This window comes from Balaenoptera ricei, chromosome 9 (assembly GCF_028023285.1).
Source record: "Balaenoptera ricei isolate mBalRic1 chromosome 9, mBalRic1.hap2, whole genome shotgun sequence".
In the NCBI taxonomy this organism is placed as follows: Eukaryota; Metazoa; Chordata; class Mammalia; order Artiodactyla; family Balaenopteridae; genus Balaenoptera; species Balaenoptera ricei.
Genome location: NC_082647.1, coordinates 47,519,446 through 47,536,556, shown reverse-complemented (window position 1 = coordinate 47,536,556; position 17,111 = coordinate 47,519,446). Strand labels below are relative to the sequence as shown.

Here is a 17,111-nt window from a genome sequence, read left to right as displayed (position 1 = left end):
GGTGCAGGGGAGGGCGAACAGGAAAGGCAGAAAAGTATGGGAGGAGAAACTTACCTCGAATAGGACATACGGCTTGTCTGCAATTGTTATATGTGATTATAATCAGATCCTTCTTAATCCTTTACAGGTAAGTACAGATGCTTCCAGCTTGAGAAAGGCAGATCCCAAAGGTCGGAGTGCACTGTTGGCTGATATCCAGCAAGGAACTCGCCTACGAAAAGTCACGCAGATCAATGACCGCAGTGCCCCGCAAATAGACAGTAAGTGAGCATCTGGGCCAGGGCGGCTGAGAGCCAAGGGCAGGCCATGTGAGGCTCAGCCAGACACGCCTGGCTTGCTCAGGGCAGGAGCCACAAATGCTACCCAGGACATACATCAGGCCATCTTAGACCTGCTCAGTGTACAATTCACATGGGCGAGAGAATCAGAGCTACCCTTCCAGGTCTGCAGAGGGTGTATAGCATGTCTACCATCACTTTTCAAATGCTTAAAAGAAAACTTCATGGTAAGATAATTTTTTAGTTGTGATAAAATACACATAATATAAAACTCACCGTTTTAACCATTTTAAAGTATCCAATTCAGTGGCATTTATCCATATATAATCAGAATGTTGTTGCAACCATCACCCCTGTCTAGTTCCAGAACATTTCCACCACCCCAAAAGGAAACCCATACCTATTAGCAATCCCTCCCTAATCCCTCTATCTCCCTGAATCCCTGGCAACCACTAAGTCTACTTTCTGTCACTATGGATTTGCCTATTCTGGATATTTCATACAAATGGAATCTTATGACATGTGGCCTTTTGTGACTGGCTCCCTTTACTTCCCATAATGTTTTCAAAGGTCATCCATGTTATAGAATGTATCAGTACTTTACTCCTTTTTATTGTTGAATAAGAGTTGATTGTATGGACGTACCACTTTGTGTTTACCCATTGTGAGACAACATTTAAAGATCACTTACCCTGTGTCAACATAGTCCGCAAATTGAATGAGAGAAAAATTCAAGTCTCAACATTAACAAATGCACACAAATGTCCACAGAGCCTGGCAAAGTTTTTGTTTTTCCCAAGGAAAAATATTTCTGCTGAATTCTCTCACAGGATCACATGACTGTATGTTTCTATGTCTTCTAGAGTATGATGGTGTAAAAGGAGCCCTGTGCCTGGGTCAGATGACCATGTTGAGTTCTGATTCTGCTACTGGGCAAATCAGGGAAGCTCTCTGAGGCTCAGTTTGCTCATCTGCAAAATGGGGAGATAATAATACCTGCTCTCTATTTGTCGAGATTGTTGAAGGCTGAAATAACATATGTGGAAATATTTTTCAATGTAAGGTATTATTATGTCTCCATATATTTTGCTATGATACATGATGGTAATTCTCAAAGATAGTCCTAAGATATAATTGTATCTAATATCTGTAATTATATATGTTAATGAACATGGATAGACAAATTATTTTAAGACATATTTTCAACATTGATTACAATAAAAATTAGTTTCTGGCTAGCCCCACTATCTAATTAGTTAAGCCCAATTAACAGATAAATCCATTTTATTGGAACACTCATTTCTTTATCATTCTAGTGAAGAGGTAATGTATAATGTTAATACTTGGAATAATCTGGCCACATTCATCCACCAGTGGGCACTGTGCCCTGATTTCTCTGTGCATATTAGCTTCAGGCTGTGAACATTTTCTGCCAGGAATTCTTGTAATCTTTCTCATTTTATGTAGTTGGTAATCACATACATCTGGAAGGCTGGAATTAGTGACACCTCTCCTCAGGGGCTCATGAGCTTTCTCTTCCATAGAAAAAAACCGGTGCAGGGAAGAACATGGGGCGCGGGGAGTGGGAGCTGGGGAGACAGAGAAGGAAAATGCCAAAGCAAAATTCACTGCAGACCTTCACTTCCTGCTTGCAAGTCCTGGGCCAGGCTCTGTGGACAAGAAGTTAAAATTATCGCCTGAATTAAATCTGTGGGTTTTCTTGGTCTAGTCCTCCCACAAAAACAGGCAAGTGAAAATGAGGTCAGCTCTATACCTACAGTATCTGGGTTTTCTAATTGGAAAGGTACTGCCAGTTCCCCCATTGGCATCTACTAAATGGCAGTATAAGGATGCATTTTTTTTTTTTTTAATCCCTTTTCAGAGTGGTCACTACTGATGGTTCTTTGGTAGCTTGGAGAGGGTGGCAGACAGGCCTGGGCACATGAGTCTATAGGGTATCAAGGCAGGGGGTTCTTGAGAAAGATACTGGGTAGAAGGGTAACACTGGTGGTAGGAGAACAGGACGGCTGCCACAGGCAGTGTTAGACCACAGTCGGGGTGAGAGTTGGCCGCTCAGCTCTGCTCACAGGTCCACATCTACTCACCTCTTCTCTCTAAAGGTTCCAAAGGAACCAACAAAGAAGGAGGAGGTCCTGCAAACTCTCGAGGGGGGAGCACGCCCCCAGCCCTGGGAGATCTGTTTGCTGGTGGCTTTCCAGTGTTACGGCCAGCAGGCCAGAGGGATGCAGCAGGTAAGGAAGAGTTCAGACCGGCTACCCTGTGACCCTTATCTCCTTACCTTGTAGAACCAACAGGACAATCCTCACCTGCCAGTAAGTGACATGTTGAGAGTGAACAGTTATATGGTAGGAGATCACATATTTGGAAGCCTGAGCACTGGAAGTTTCCAAAACACAGAATTGTTTTTAAGGGATCTTTGAAATCCTCATCCTGTTTAAATCATCGCATTGTAACCACTGAAGAATGAGTTGCCATAGTGTAGAGTCTTTAGCAACAGTGTGATCGTGGCCCAAACTGCAAAGTATGGATGTAAATCACAGTAGAAGATCTTAGTGGCATCACTGTGGACTCGCTGGCAATGGTGAGTTGTGATGGTTCTCCAGCATTATATCTGTTAGGTGTTGCTGTGTAACAAACCCTAAACCTGAGGGGCTTTGAATAACCATTTATTTAGCTTACAGCTCGGTGGGTTGGCAATTAGGGTGGCCTCAGCTGGGCCCCCTCTAGCATCTACAGGTTGCGTCAGTGGCTTTGCTAATCGTATATTTCTTATGTCTCTGGTGCCCCTGCTGGGACAACTGGCCTGACTGATCCCTCTGGTCTCTCAGGATCTAGCAGACTATTCAGGTTTGTCGTCATGGTGATGGCAGGATGGAGAGGACAGAGTATGTAAAGCCTCTTGAGCCTTAGTCTTTTTTTTTTTTTTTTAATAAATTTATTTATTTTCTTTATTTATTTTTGGCTGTGTTGGGTCTTCCTTGCTGTGGGCGGGCTTCCTCTAGTTGCAGCGAGCGGGGGCTACTCTTCATTGTGGTGCACGGGCTTCTCATTGCAGTGGCTTCTCTTGTTGTGGAGCACGGGCTCTAGGCGAGCGGGCTTCAGTAGTTGGGGCACACGGGCTCAGTAGTTGTGGCTCGCGGGCTCTAGAGCGCAGGCTCAGTAGTTGTGGCGCACGGGCTTAGTTGCTCCGTGGCACGTGGGATCTTCCCGGACCAGGGATCCAACCCGTGTCCCCTGCATTGGCAGGCAGATTCTTAACCACTGCGCTACCAGGGAAGTCCTGGCTTAGTCTTGGAACTGGCAAAGCATCACTTCCTACCACAGCCTGTCGCCCGAAGCAAGTTGCAGGCCAGCTCAGAGACAAGGGTGGGCAAGAGACTTCAACTCTGATGAAAGGAACTGCGAAATCACATTTCCAAGACTGTGAAATCAGGAATGCGTGGTTAATGGAGACCATTTTTGCAACCAGTCTACCGCAGTCGTTTGTGTTTTAACAGGTACCAGATGTTTTGAAAGCACTGAATTAAAATCGGGCAAATATATAATTATTATGTGCAAAAAAAGTGTTTTTCCTATTACTGTGCTCTTTAGTCAGAAAGATATAAAAAATCCAAGAATTTCATTTGTCTAGGGAATATCAAGCCCCAAACATTCCTGGTCTAGAGTCTTCTACCATGTGACTTCACTAACCTCTTCAATGGCCTCTGTGGCTGTTAGATGTTACAGGGTGCATTTGCTGCCGTCACGTACTGATAAAGTCCAGTTAGAACCTTTGGAGCCATTTCATTTCCTCATTTTTGCTGAGACTTTGGCAGATACGAAGGTGCTGAAGTCCTCCTGAATAAAGAGAGCTGGCATTCCTCAGTGCCCACTTCTTTTTCAAAATTCCTGAGTTGGATCCAAAAACAAGTCCTCTAGGGTATAAAACTTCCACTGGTCTCTCTTCACACAAATAAAGATAGGAGAAATAACCGCCAGTGAGCTTTTAACAGGGACCAGCCAAAGGAAGTCAGCAGTATTCTAACTTGTCTCCAATAGGACACAAGTGTCAGATGTTTGAGCCACTAGGTGAAGACAAGAATTGACCTTTTCGGAGGCAACAAAGTCCATAATGAAGTGACTAATTATGCCTGTTACAGGATAGAAACTCAAGGACAAGCCAATAGGTAGATACACGGACTGGGCGTCATGTCAGAGTAAGACAGACCATGGCTTTCCTCTCTCAGAACTCTCCTATTGGCCCCTTTGTCATTCAGAGAAAAGGACTTCGGCCCTTGCTACCTGTGTCGTCTTATTTTCTACCACTTTTGGCAGCCATGCTGCCCTCCTTGCTGTTCTTGCACATACCAGGCATGCTGCTACCACAGGCCTTTGCACTGACCGCTCCTATGGCCTGAAGCACTCTTCCTAAGGTGTCCACTGGCCCAGTCTCCCTTCCTTCAAGTCTCCGCTCAAGTGGCAGCTGATCAACCTATCAGGGAGGCTTTTACTCATCATCTCATATATTGATAAAATATGAGTCCCACCCTCTCATTCTATATTCCCTCTACCTTGATTTATTTTTCTTATATTAGTTATCACCATCTGACATATTATTTATTAACTGGTTTCTTTCTTCATTTTCTGTCTTATCCCTCTAAATGTAAGCTCCATGAAGGCAGGAGCTGTGTTGTGTTCACTGCCTTACAAATGCCTGGTGCGTGGTGGGTGCTCAGTAAATATTTGTTGAGTGGAATGTGTGAGTGGGTAGTGTGGTTGCTTAGAGCCATCAGGCCCAGAAATCAGTGTCTAGTGCTCACAATACTTTTAGCGGCCCATGAAAATGTTTGAATTTCTTTTAAAATTTAAAAAACGTGAACTTTTAGGGTCAAAAATTGTATTTGTCTTTATACCAAAGCAGTCAGGAAACATAATTTTAAAAACATTTTTTAAGGAGGAAGGGGCCCACAGAGGCAAAAGCGCCCAGGGTCTTTGAAAGTCATACATAATGTGGCCCTGGCTTAGAGCTCCGAGGGAGGGATCGTTAAAATAAGATACGATGAGTGGGTGATAAACATCACTGGCTTGTATAGAATGTGTAATGAGACTTCCATGCAATCCAAGTTCTCTTGGAAACATATACAGATGGAAAGAGGAAGCCACAGTTCATCTTTTGATAAACCCCAGGCTCTAAAAGCTGATTCCTTTCACACCAGTGAAGCCCCCTTGATGCTCTTGAGCTGGTCTTTCCCCACCCGCTTCATGGTCTCCTCTCGTGTTTCTAATTGGATATCTAGGGCTAGCATCCATGTTCTGAAGGAAAGCCTCCTTCCTTCCTTCCCTTGGTGCTCACTTTTGGAGCCCTCTCTGCTGCCTGGTTTCCTCACCTGCACTGATGCTGATTCCTGTGGGTCTCACCTTCAATTCGTGCTACCCAGCTCTCTGCTTCATCCTGGAATGGGCATGAACATAAGCTGGGCAAGGACTTGTGCTGTCCTTGTTTCTGCTGCTCACATTATGATAAAAAAAAAAAGGGTTTGCCCATTTCTCATTAGGTTGGCCACTTAAAAGGTTTTGGAATCTCGGATACGTGGTGTTCTCAGACACTTAAGGGGTTGATTCTGTTCCTCAAACTTGTTATCCCTTTCAAGTTCATCTGGCAGGTGGGCACAGAGGGAGGCCTTGCCTTGTTTGGAGAGCAGTCTGGGTCCTCCAGACTGGTTCTTCTCTGTGTACTATGGAAACAGGTTCGAGACCTTGGATGCAGGAATCCCTGAGGCTGACACCTATATAAAACGTCTCACGCTGGAGTTGCAGGTGGTAGATCCTGTCCCTGGAAAGGCCAGGTGGGGACCTTCCACTCCTGGTCATGGTCAGTCAGCCATTCTGGAAATGCCCGCCTTAGACCTCCGGTGGCACCAAGTCCGCCAGGGTGGATGCATAGGTGCAAAGACATTATCTCCTCCACAACCACCGCAAAGAAAATTTCGACAGAGAGCAATGACACCACCGCCCTGCCTCAAGCACAGCGTTCCACAGTTGAGACTTGTCCTGAGGCGTGTTGTCCAGGTGGCTGTCACATCATAGCCAGAGGAGGGTCATCTGTTTGGAAAGCCAGATACCGCGGTCCTGCTCGCTTAGTTTCAGCCCCAGGATCACCTCTTCCGTATCTTGCCTTGATTGGCCTGACTTGCGGCGTCAAGTACTTTTTAGGCATGACTTAGCACCTGATTGGGTAAACACCCTGGAGACTCATGGGCTGAAAAGCTCAGAACCATCAACAGCTGCTGGCGTTATAATCTGATATGAAAGCTGTGTTTCCTATTCTGCAGCACCGGGAAGTTGGAGGTGTGAGAAGCAAACATTTTTTTCAAGTGTTTTCCACATGTTTTCATGGAGATTATAAAATATAGGGGTGCTGGAATAGGAAAAATATATTCCCCAGAATTCCTTTTAGGAAGAGCAGTGTATTTATTCAGAAGAAATGTCTTAATATGCCTCCTGAGTGGAGAGTGATACTCCAAGGACATATTTAAGTGACTGCAGAACTTCTGTGCAGTAAACAGGGAGAGGAACCTTTTTCTCCTCAGAGCGACAGAGGGGGAAAAAGGGTAAGAAGTGGCAGTAGGGTGAGAAGGTGTGCAAAGAGTGAGGAGGCCCCAACCGGGGAGCGCCCTCCACCCCAGTCGTCCATAAAGTCCACCAAACACAGATGCTTACTGTGAGCAAGTCGTTGTTGCTGTTGAGTTCAAGAGGCATTGGATTTCAAGTTGGAGTTGATGTGGTAAAGGATCTATGGGGTGGGGAAGCCAGGTGACCAGGAGACAGAGAGCCCCTTAGAAATGGGCGCAAGTCTTTGGGAAAGGGAGCTTTGAACTTCCAGAGTGCATGGAACTGGAAGGTTCAAGGTCATTGGACCTGGATCCCCAAGGCAGGGTGTCTTCCCACTGACTTCCGAATCACCTCGTCCATTCAGGGAATCTTGAATCTTCTGCTCTCGATGCAGAAACAGAGTCCTTGCTCACAAAATGCTGGGGGGGAGGAAAACCTCCCTCGTCAGGAGCTTTTGGGTGGTACACCCGCAGATGTGGGCTGACTGGCCTAGTGGGTAACAGGGGATGAGTGTGCCGGTGGCCTTGAGATGAGGAAGGGTGAAGGAGGTCGGGGCTGTCCTGTGTCCTGGGCTGGGAGCCCGGAGCCCTGGGCAGATGAGAGTGGAGGTAGAATGGAACAGGAAGGCTGGCGCCACACAGCAGACAACCTGGTGGCTTGAGCTGGGCCTCTCTCAGAGGAGGGGGACAGCGCGTTTATTCTGGCAAGGACCTTGGGGCTGGTCCAGCTGGCTCTCTTGTGTGATAGCTGCTGCATGAGGCCTCCAGTGGACCCTCGGGAAGAGAGCATCCACCACGCGGTTCACTGACGTCGTGCTGGACAGCGTCCGTCACTGCCGCCCACACCCTTGGGTTTCTCCCAATTCTACCCGCTGAGCTAACTCAGAACTCGTTTCACTTTCAGGCGGCAAGACAGGGCAGGGCCCTGGCTCCCGAGCGCCTTCTCCCCGTCTTCCCACCAAACCTATCAGCGGCCCGTTCAACCCCCCTGCGTCTCCCAGGCTAGGCGACGCCTCCGAGGCGCATGGCGCGGCCTGGACGGTCCCTCCGCGCCCCAGCATGCCCGCCCCACCTCCCCCGCCCTTACCCCCGGCCCTGCCCCCGTCCTCCCCCGCCAAAGCCCCGCTGGTGTCCCCACCTGGCCCACCGACCAAGGGGAGCCCCCCGGTGCTCGCACCCCCTCTGCCCTGTGCACCGCCTCCTCCACCCCCGCCGCCCCCGGCCTTGGCTCCCAGTGACAAGGCGGTGAGGCCTCAGCTAGCCCGCTTGCACCTACCGCCCGTCCCCCCGCCGCTCCCTCTCCTCCCACCTTGCGGGTACCCTGGGCTCAGTGCGGACGCTGCCAGCCCTGCCCAAGATGTGCCGGAGCCTCCCGCCCCGCCGCTCCCGCCGCCCCCGCCGCCCCCGCTCCCCGCTTACGCCCCACGCACCCCCAGAGCCTCTCTGCCTGCGCCCCCTTTGCCAGGCGCTAACGACAGCGGTGAAGCCCCACCCCCGCGGCCCCCCAAGTCCCCGTGCTTCCAGGCCCAGCCCCACGAGCCCAGCGCGCAGGCCTTGCCAGCGCCGCCCGCCCTTCCGGGGTCCCAGACGTTCCCGCAGAAGAAGAGGCCCGGCCGAGGCCCCGGTAAGCATCCCTGTTCTTGTCCAGGATCATCTGCCTGTTGGCAGCAACTGGGGAGGTGCTAGGGACACAGCCAGAGGCCTGCTACTGTGGGCCACTTGGGAGCACCTCGGGATGTCTTTCCCTTGGGATTTTGTTTTAGAACACACCTGTTCAGTGCCCCTGTGGAGCACAATGAAAACTTGTTGTGTGGGACTTTATGCTGGAGGTATTCACGTTAGAGACAGGAAACCAAGGGTGAGGGAGGCCGCAAGACTTGTCCGAGATCGTGCAGACAACACGCTGGGGCTTCTGGCCTTCATCACCTTGCCATTACTAGCTGTGTGACCCAGGGCAATCACTTAGCCTCTCTGTGCTTCCTTCTCACCTGTGAAATGGGGATAGCAATAGTTCCCCCTCATGTGGTTGCTGGAACAGTGAGATCCAGAGAAGGGTTGTTTATTTTTACTATCACCATTCAGACCTCAAATCTACTCCCAGGGGTCGAGGTGTCTGTGGGTGCAGTTGTTTCCAGAACCCGCTCTCCTGTTTAATTTTTGCCTAAGTTATTATAGTCTGGAACCCGGCCAAAATCTTCACTGGTCTTTAGTAGATTAGCTTAGCATTTTGCCGTATTTTTAGCAGGTTCTCCAGCTGACTCAGGAAAATGGAGGGTCCATATTTTCAGGCATACGTTAAAAATAATCCCTTCACGTATCCAGCAGAGATCATTCTGGATTGAATATACAGGCCCTATGACTGTGATTTCCATGAAGTGATGAGGCTTCAATCACCTTTGGTGTCCTTCTAAATGGAAAGCACGCTACACATCCACACACACCCATGTACACACACACACACACACTCATAAACATATGCACACACTCATGAACACCCACATCCACACACACAGCCCAACACACATCCACAGTTATACATACACACACATACTCCTTGGTTTTTCAGAAAATCTTTTGATGCAGAAAGTTTCTTAAACGTATACCCTTGAATTAAAAATAATAGAAGCTCATTGTAGAGAAAATAGAAAAAAATTGAAATCACGCAGAATAACATCACTCAGAAATAAAAACTGTCATCTTTGGATATGTTTCCTTTCTTTTTTTCCTGAATATATCTACATATTTACAGGGTTAATACTATTTTGTATATACTATTTTCTATTGTTTCTATTTAGTATTATATTAAAAGCAATTTTGATATAATTTGATATTTGTCAAATTGTTAAAATGTATCTATAAGCATATTAATATGATCATTGATATATACCATATTTCCAGCGTTAGATATTTAAGTTGATTCCATTTTTTGTTATTATGAATAATATTGCAGGAAATACATTTACAGCAATTGTAGTCTACATTTTGGATTTTTTTTTTTTAAAGACAGGTTCCTGCAAGGGAATTCCTGATACAAAAAGCAAGAATATTTTTAAGGCTTTTGGTCACAAGAGATAAGGTTTTAATCATTCTCTTTTCAACTGACTAATCACCATAAGGTCCAGCATTAGTACTCATTCGACCCTTTTGACGCTTGTGATTCTTAAATGTTCAAGATGTGGTGAAAAAAAACAATGCTTTAGATTCAGAGAGATCTGAATTCAAATTCTGCCTTCCCACCCACTCCTTTGTAACTTTAGGCCAGTCTTTTTTAATGCCCTTAGACCTTGCTTTTTTCTAATTTGACAAATGGAAATAATAACAATAAAACACCTTTCACATAGGACTGTTATGAATACTATGTGAGGAAGTGTGCCTGAAGTGCTTTGCAAGGAGCCAGGGCTCAGCAGCGTGATTTCCTTTCCTTCCCTCTAACCAAGTGGAGGGGCAGCTTTTCACCCAGAAGAGGGGTCAGCAGCCCCTTAGCCTCTATAGTCTGCTTGTGGGAGCAAGTAAATCCTAGTGGATTCTGGTACAGAGGAAGGGAAGACCAGCAAGGGAAAGGAAGGGGACTGGGAAAGGAGAAAGGCAGAGGGCAGAGCTGAGAGGTGGGGTGCTCTGATGGCCTTTGGGGAGGAGAAGAGCTGCAGCGGCCGGGTGCCTTTGCAGGCTCCAGAGCTGCACTCCCGAGGCCAGGAGTGGATGCTCGTCTGGCCCCTTTCACTGTGTCTTTGGACGTGAAACTTGGTTTTCCGTGAACAACATGAGGGTAATTTCTGCTTCAGGCCAACTGCAGGGAAGAGTAAAAGGTTGCAATTGTGAACATCTTGGCACAGATGATAAAGGAGCAGTTGTCATCACTTCAAGAGCGAAGTGAAGAGTCAAGTACCTGGGTTGATGTGCCAAGGCAGCGGGTTATTAATTGCCAAATGGGTCATACAAAAAAGTCTTGGCAAAGGAGAGTGAGCCTCCCACAGAGGTCATCAGGGAAGAACTGATGAAGTAGGTGAGATTTGAGTTGGGCCCTGGTGGGCAGGTAGGGTTTAGATTCACTGGAAGGAGAAACGAGGGCCTGCAGTGCAGGGGAACAAGCGTGAGCAGACCCAGGGGCAGGAGCAAGCCCCCGACACATTGTTCATCTAGCCCCCCTCTGAGCCTCACCTGCACACAGTCCTTCCCTTGCACAGGACTCTGCAGTGGTTCCACTTCTTTGGGCTGTACCATCTGATGATGAGGGTTGATATTATCACAGCAGCTAATATTTATTTAATGCTTACTACATGCCACTTGAATTTTTTTTCTTTTTTTATTGGAGTATAGTTGCTTTATAATATTGTGTTAGTTTATACTGTACAGTAAAGTGAATCAGCTATACGTGTAGCATATATCCCCTCTTTTTTGGATTTCCTTCCCATTTAGTTCACCACAGAGCATCGAGTCGAGTTCCCTGTGCTATACAGTAGGTTCTCGTTAGTTATCTATTTTTACATGCGACTTGAATTAAGTCAACTCGCTTAACCCTCTCAACAAACCCAGGAGGTATGTATATTATTATTCTCATTTCATAGATGAGGAAACTGAGGCACAAAGAGGTTGTGTTATTAGCCCAGCAGGAGAACTGGGGTTCAGTCCCAAGCAGCTTGGCTCCAGAGGCTGCCTTTTTATCACTGTATCATTTTATATCCAAAGATCTCAATACCTCACCTCTCACGGAAGGTTATAGCATCCACCATGCCCTATCTGAAGGCCAGTATCTGAATACGCTGTCCTCTTCTCTGTCAGGGACCAGTGGGGGAAAGCTGAACCCACCCCCAGCACCCCCTGCAAGGTCACCCACCACGGAGCTTTCAAGCAGGAGCCAGCAGGCCCCAGCCTGGACCCCGACCCAGCAGCCTGGAGGTCAGCTGCGGAATGGAATCCTGCACATCATCGGTGAGCGGGGCTGTCAGCGAGGAAATGGTTTCCCCTGGCTCAGGGATGGGGGGCACGGTCTCCCAGCCCACAGTGCTGTCATTTCAGGGTGTGTGCTTCACAAGAACAGGGGGTTCACTCTAGCACAGAACAACCTACAGGTTGTGTTAAATAGGGTTTCTCTTGAGGCTTTCTGGGAGGTTCCAGAACCCACTCTCCAACCTTCTTGAGACGAGAGAGAGGGAAGAAAACCAACATTTAAGCTGTGTGTGTGTGTGTGTGTGTGTGTGTGTGTGTGTGTGTGTGTGTTTGTGTGTGTCTCCAGGGAGACATCAGGCATAAGCCTGAAAGATAGACTGATTTGGACAAGGTAAGAGGATGGATGGAAGGCCCACCAGCAGAGGAACAATGAAAGCAAAAATATGGAGATAGGAAGGAAAGTCATCTGGGGTCAGGTGTGACCAAAAGTCTTTGGATCCCTTTGTGGGGTGAGCTACTGTCACACACAAAGCCTAGATCACAGAGCAGGAACTCAACTCATGAAAGGGCCACAAGACCCCTCTCCTCTTGCCATCAGGAGCTCAGGGCGGAACCCATTTGCTTTAGGAAGCCCAGGTCCCCAACTGCACACAGGCTGTGCTCCTTCCCACTAGCCATGCTGAGGACTCCTGTTCTGTCCACCTCTCCCCGCCAGAGTCCTCCCCAGGAACACAAGAGGGGCTTCAGGCCACAGGGGCTTTGCTGGTCCCTTGTTGCTGCCAGTTTCCCCATCTCTGACTCTGGAGCCTGGATAGGCCTGTGGCACTTCTGCTCCCTTTAGAAGTTTCCTTAAGATGCTGGTTGAAGTAAGTTGAGGTGGATGATGGGGAGAGTCTATGATTTCACTTTTCCTGATTCCCCCTTGCCCCAGCTAAATAGTAAAAATTAAGAGGTGAATGGATGTCTTAGGGGGGAATAGCTCTGCCATTAAAACCTTGCACTGGGCAGGCAAACCTGTATGCTCCTGGAAATGATCAAAACTTGGGTCCTCATAGTAACCAGAGTAATTTTGGCATTTCCGTGTGTGCAGATGACTTTGAGTCTAAATTCACGTTCCATCCTATGGAAGATTTTCCTCCTCCGGATGAGTATAAACCATGCCAGAAGATTTACCCCAGCAAGATCCCCAGAAGTAAGTACCACCTTGATAAGACTCCTGGTTTTCCCTGACCCTCCGGAATTAGGTGCTTGGGTGCGCTGACTGGCCACAGGCTGTGTAAAGTGTGACATCAGGATGTCACTGTACTATTGCAGGGATGCAGTGATGTTCATACTTCTGGAAGTTTCAGGACATTTATTTGCCCTAATCTCCAAGGGTTCACTTAGAGGTTTTTTACAGAACACCAAGTTTAGTTATTTGGCATCGGATTTGGATGCCTAAATTCACCACTGGTCCCTCCCCTCCCTGGGGCTTTTGACTGGGGAGCTAAACACCCCAAGACAACAGCAAAATGGGATTCAGGAGCTTTGCATTACTAGTTGGGGAAGAACCCCAAAACCCCCAATTCAAAACTCTGGCAGACTCTGAAATAGAGAATGCCTTAGGTCAATGGTTCCTACCTTAGCAATGCATTAGAATGACCTAGACAACTTTTAAAAATCTGAAGGCCAGGCTGCACCTAGCGCAGGTAAATCAGAATATCCAGGGTAGGACACAGATGTCAGTATTTTTGAAAATTGCCACGTGATTCCAATGTCCATCTAAGGCTGAAAACCTCAGTCCAGTGAGAGCCTTCCTCCTCCCGATCTCATCGTGCGGCCGGGCTCCAAGAGAGGCCTTCACTTGGCTTACCTGCCCAGCCCTAAGAATCGAGGAAGACTGGCCGGCCTGCCCTTCATGGCCCAGCGGGCAGGGAGGTAGTACTTCGGGAGCACAGGAAGCAAAGAAAAGCACAGTAGGTGCTGACCACACAGTGATGCTGCCCGTTAACGTAATTCTTGTCCAGTGCTGATCCAATGCAAGCGGGCAGGAGCTGGTAAGAGGGAGGCAGAGCCAGCAACATGGGGTGAGGGTCCAATGTGTTTTCCACCCCACAACCCGAGTAAGGCCCCCAGCCCCAGACATCTGTAGACCAGCATGGAAAATCATCAGTATCCAAGCTTAGCCCCAGACCGGGAACCTGGCTCTTCGACTGTGTCCTTTCAGAGGGGCCTTGGTGAAGTCCCTTCCCCAGGGTTCAGCTTCCTGCAGGGGCAGGCCAAGGAGCACCAGCCTGCTCTCTGCTCAGGTGAGAGGTCCTCTCGGGATCAGCCTGGGCAGAGCTTTCTCTGCGGGCCTGTGGATTGCACATTTAGAGAGAAGTGACTTGTGTGTTTTTTTAATAATATGTAAATACCGTTGACCCTTGAACAATGCAGGGCTTCATATGCGTATGACTTATAGTTGGCCCTCCACATCCTTGGATGCGGAGGATTCAACCAACCACAGACTGTCGTACTGTAGTTTTACTACTGAAAAACATCCTCGTATAAGTGGACCCATGCAGTTCAAACCCATGTTGTTTCAGGGTCAACTACTCCTCTGAATTGAGAGAGAGAGAGAGGAAGAGAGAGGAGCAGAATAAAGATTGATGAAGGGAAATCACCCCACCTGGGGTTTAAATAGACCATGGAGACGTGACGGTGGAGGAGACGGGTGCTGGGTCAGGCTCCCATTCTTGCTCAGTTCGAGCTCAGCAGATGGGCATGAACTGCCCACTGTACACTTGGCACCATGCTGGCACCAGAGACTACGAGGTGTAAGAAACAAGGTCCCTACCATCAGGCCGCCAGCGTGCACACTCCCGAGATAGAAGTGTGAGACATTAACTAGATCACAATGGAGTGTCTTAATCACTGATTGTTTGAAGTGCAGAGGGCACCACACTGGGCATGAGGGTGGAGGTGGAGATTGGGGACTTGAAGGCGTAGAGAGAGGTAACATTTCCACTGGGTGGAAAGGCATTCCAGGCTCAGCCCGGCACACCCCCAGGAGAGAGGCACGATAGTGTTTGGGCCATTTAAGAATGACAAGCAAGTCCTACGTGGCGTGTAAGGGCACACAATGCCTGGAGAGGACCGCACAGGCTGCCAGAGATGTTAGGCTTCGTGGGGCAGAGGGTCAATACATAACACTTCTTTTCCCGTCATGTGAAATGTTCACAGGTCAGACGGATGAAGATCTAAGTGTTTTTTGTTTTTTTTTTTTTATAGGGAGCATTTTCTTTTTTAAAAAAAAATTTATTTATTTATTTTATTTATGGCTGTGTTGGGTCTTCGCCTCTGTGCGAGGGCTTTCTCTAGTTGCGGCAAGCGGGGGCCACTCTTCATCGCGGTGCGCGGGCCTCTCACTATCGCGGCCTCTCTTGTTGCGGAGCACAGGTTCCAGATGCGCAGGCTCAGCAATTGTGGCTCACGGGCCCAGTTGCTCCGCGGCATGTGAGATCCTCCCAGACCAGGGCTCGAACCCGTGTCCCCCGCACCGGCAGGCAGACTCTCAACCACTGCGCCACCAGGGAAGCCCTGATCTAAGTGTTTTTATTGGAAGACACAGGTTAGGTAACAGCAAACTCTAATACTGCACCCCAGAAAGAGGCTTGCTGACTCCCCCAGGCCAGGGTGAGGGGACTGAGGCTGGCCTCCCCCTGCAGCCACAGAGCAGCCTCACAGAGCTTTCCACACGGCCAGGAGGGCAGGATGGAATAGTCCTTAATACACAGGCAGCCAGATTTCAAAGAGGGAACCTAGAAGGGGCCACGCTGCACATGGCTAGTTCCCTCTGTTCAACTCACCAGAAAAAGAGGGCAGAGAGAGCCTAGGCGTGTTACCTACCCTACAGGAGGTGCCCACACACGAAGAGGACAAGGAGATGTGTTCCCTCCTAATGTGAAGGATGTTTTATCCCTTCTAAGGGATATAAGCAGAACCTATAAGCAAACAACTGTCAGTGAAATACTGATCACCACCAATACAGTAAGTGATCCTGTCGTAGACCTGCTCAGATGTGCCTGGCATGGTTCTAGGTGCTTTGCAGACCTTATCATAAGTCCTTAATGTAGAAAGTTTTCACGTACGGGAAAGGAGGTCCAGACAGGCCAAGTGACTTGCCTAAGGCCTCACAGCAAGTTAGAGGCAGAGCCAGGAATTTCAGACCCAGGGGTGTCTGAGCCACGCAGCCATGGTGAACTCTGAGAAGGGATGTGATTAGGTCTAGGTTGAGTCTGATAACTGGTGGTTTGATCAGAGGAGGTAGAGACCAAGGTCAGGAAACCTGTGGCTGTGAGGAGGGTCCATGCGAGGGAGGACGGATGGGGGTGAGGGTTGCCAGGGCTTGGGGATGCAGGCCACGAGAGAAACAAGAGAAGTGGAGGAGGAGCCAAGGGCCTCTGAGTACCAACCTGGGCCTGGATGGATGGTGTGGCACCAAGAAGAAGGAGCAGGAGAGGAGCGGGTCTCAGGAGGAGACAAAGTGATGGATCAGGGCGAGTGGAGGTGCCTGGAGGGCTGCAAGGGGGAGATGACCCGGGGCAGGTGGAGCAGGGAGTACACTGGTCTGAGGCTGAGGGGTAGGGTCAGGAAGGGGAACTAGCCTTGCGGGTCATTAGTTTGGAGCCCTACCCTAAACCAGGGATCAGCAAACATTTTCTTTAAAGGACCAGAGAGGACATATTGAGGTTCTGCCTGCCATCTGGACTGTGTCACAACTACTCAGCTCTGCTGTGTTGACATGAAAGCAGCCACAGACAACACGTAAAGAAGTGGGCATGGCTGTCTTCCAGTAAAACTTTATTTGTGAAAGCAGCTGCTGGCTGAATTTGGTCTGCTGGCTGTATTTTGCTGATCTCTGCCGTAAACCACTTCAGAAAAACAGAGTCTTAAAAATCTCTTTGTCATACAGCCTTTCTCAGTAATGTGCTGTGGAGTCCTTCAATCTTCAGACTCAGTAAATTCTAAGTTACCTGCATTTGGAGCCCGTGGTGCCTAGCCTCATCTCTGAGAACAGAAGAAAAGCTTCACCCCACAGCTCACCAGGAGGGCAGAGGTGGCAGTCTGTGCTGTGTTCCTCTCCTTTCAGAGCAATGTTCAAATCAGTGCCCACACCAAAATAAATAATCTCCTGAGGATCAAGAAGGAGCAGTTAGGGCTTCCCTGGTAGCGCAGTGGTTGAGAATCTGCCTGCCAATGCGGGGGACACGGGTTCGAGCCCTGGTCTGGGAGGATCCCACATGCCGCGGAGCAACTGGGCCCGTGGGCCATAATTACTGAGCCTGCGCATCTGGAGCCTGTGCTCTGCAAC

The 17,111-nt window shown here is 48.7% G+C and overlaps 1 protein-coding gene across 2 annotated transcripts in view; it reads left to right on the top strand.

The window, feature by feature from the left end:
* Nucleotides 1–17,111, top strand: part of WIPF3 (WAS/WASL interacting protein family member 3) — a 90,795-nt gene that overhangs the window by 58,767 nt on the left and 14,917 nt on the right. For both annotated transcript variants that reach the window (XM_059933674.1, XM_059933675.1), the window contains exons 3-7: nucleotides 128–260; nucleotides 2,399–2,530; nucleotides 7,794–8,513; nucleotides 11,669–11,818; nucleotides 12,867–12,968. In XM_059933674.1, the coding sequence (XP_059789657.1) occupies nucleotides 128–260; nucleotides 2,399–2,530; nucleotides 7,794–8,513; nucleotides 11,669–11,818; nucleotides 12,867–12,968 (1,237 nt within the window). The remainder of the gene's footprint in view (nucleotides 1–127; nucleotides 261–2,398; nucleotides 2,531–7,793; nucleotides 8,514–11,668; nucleotides 11,819–12,866; nucleotides 12,969–17,111) is intronic.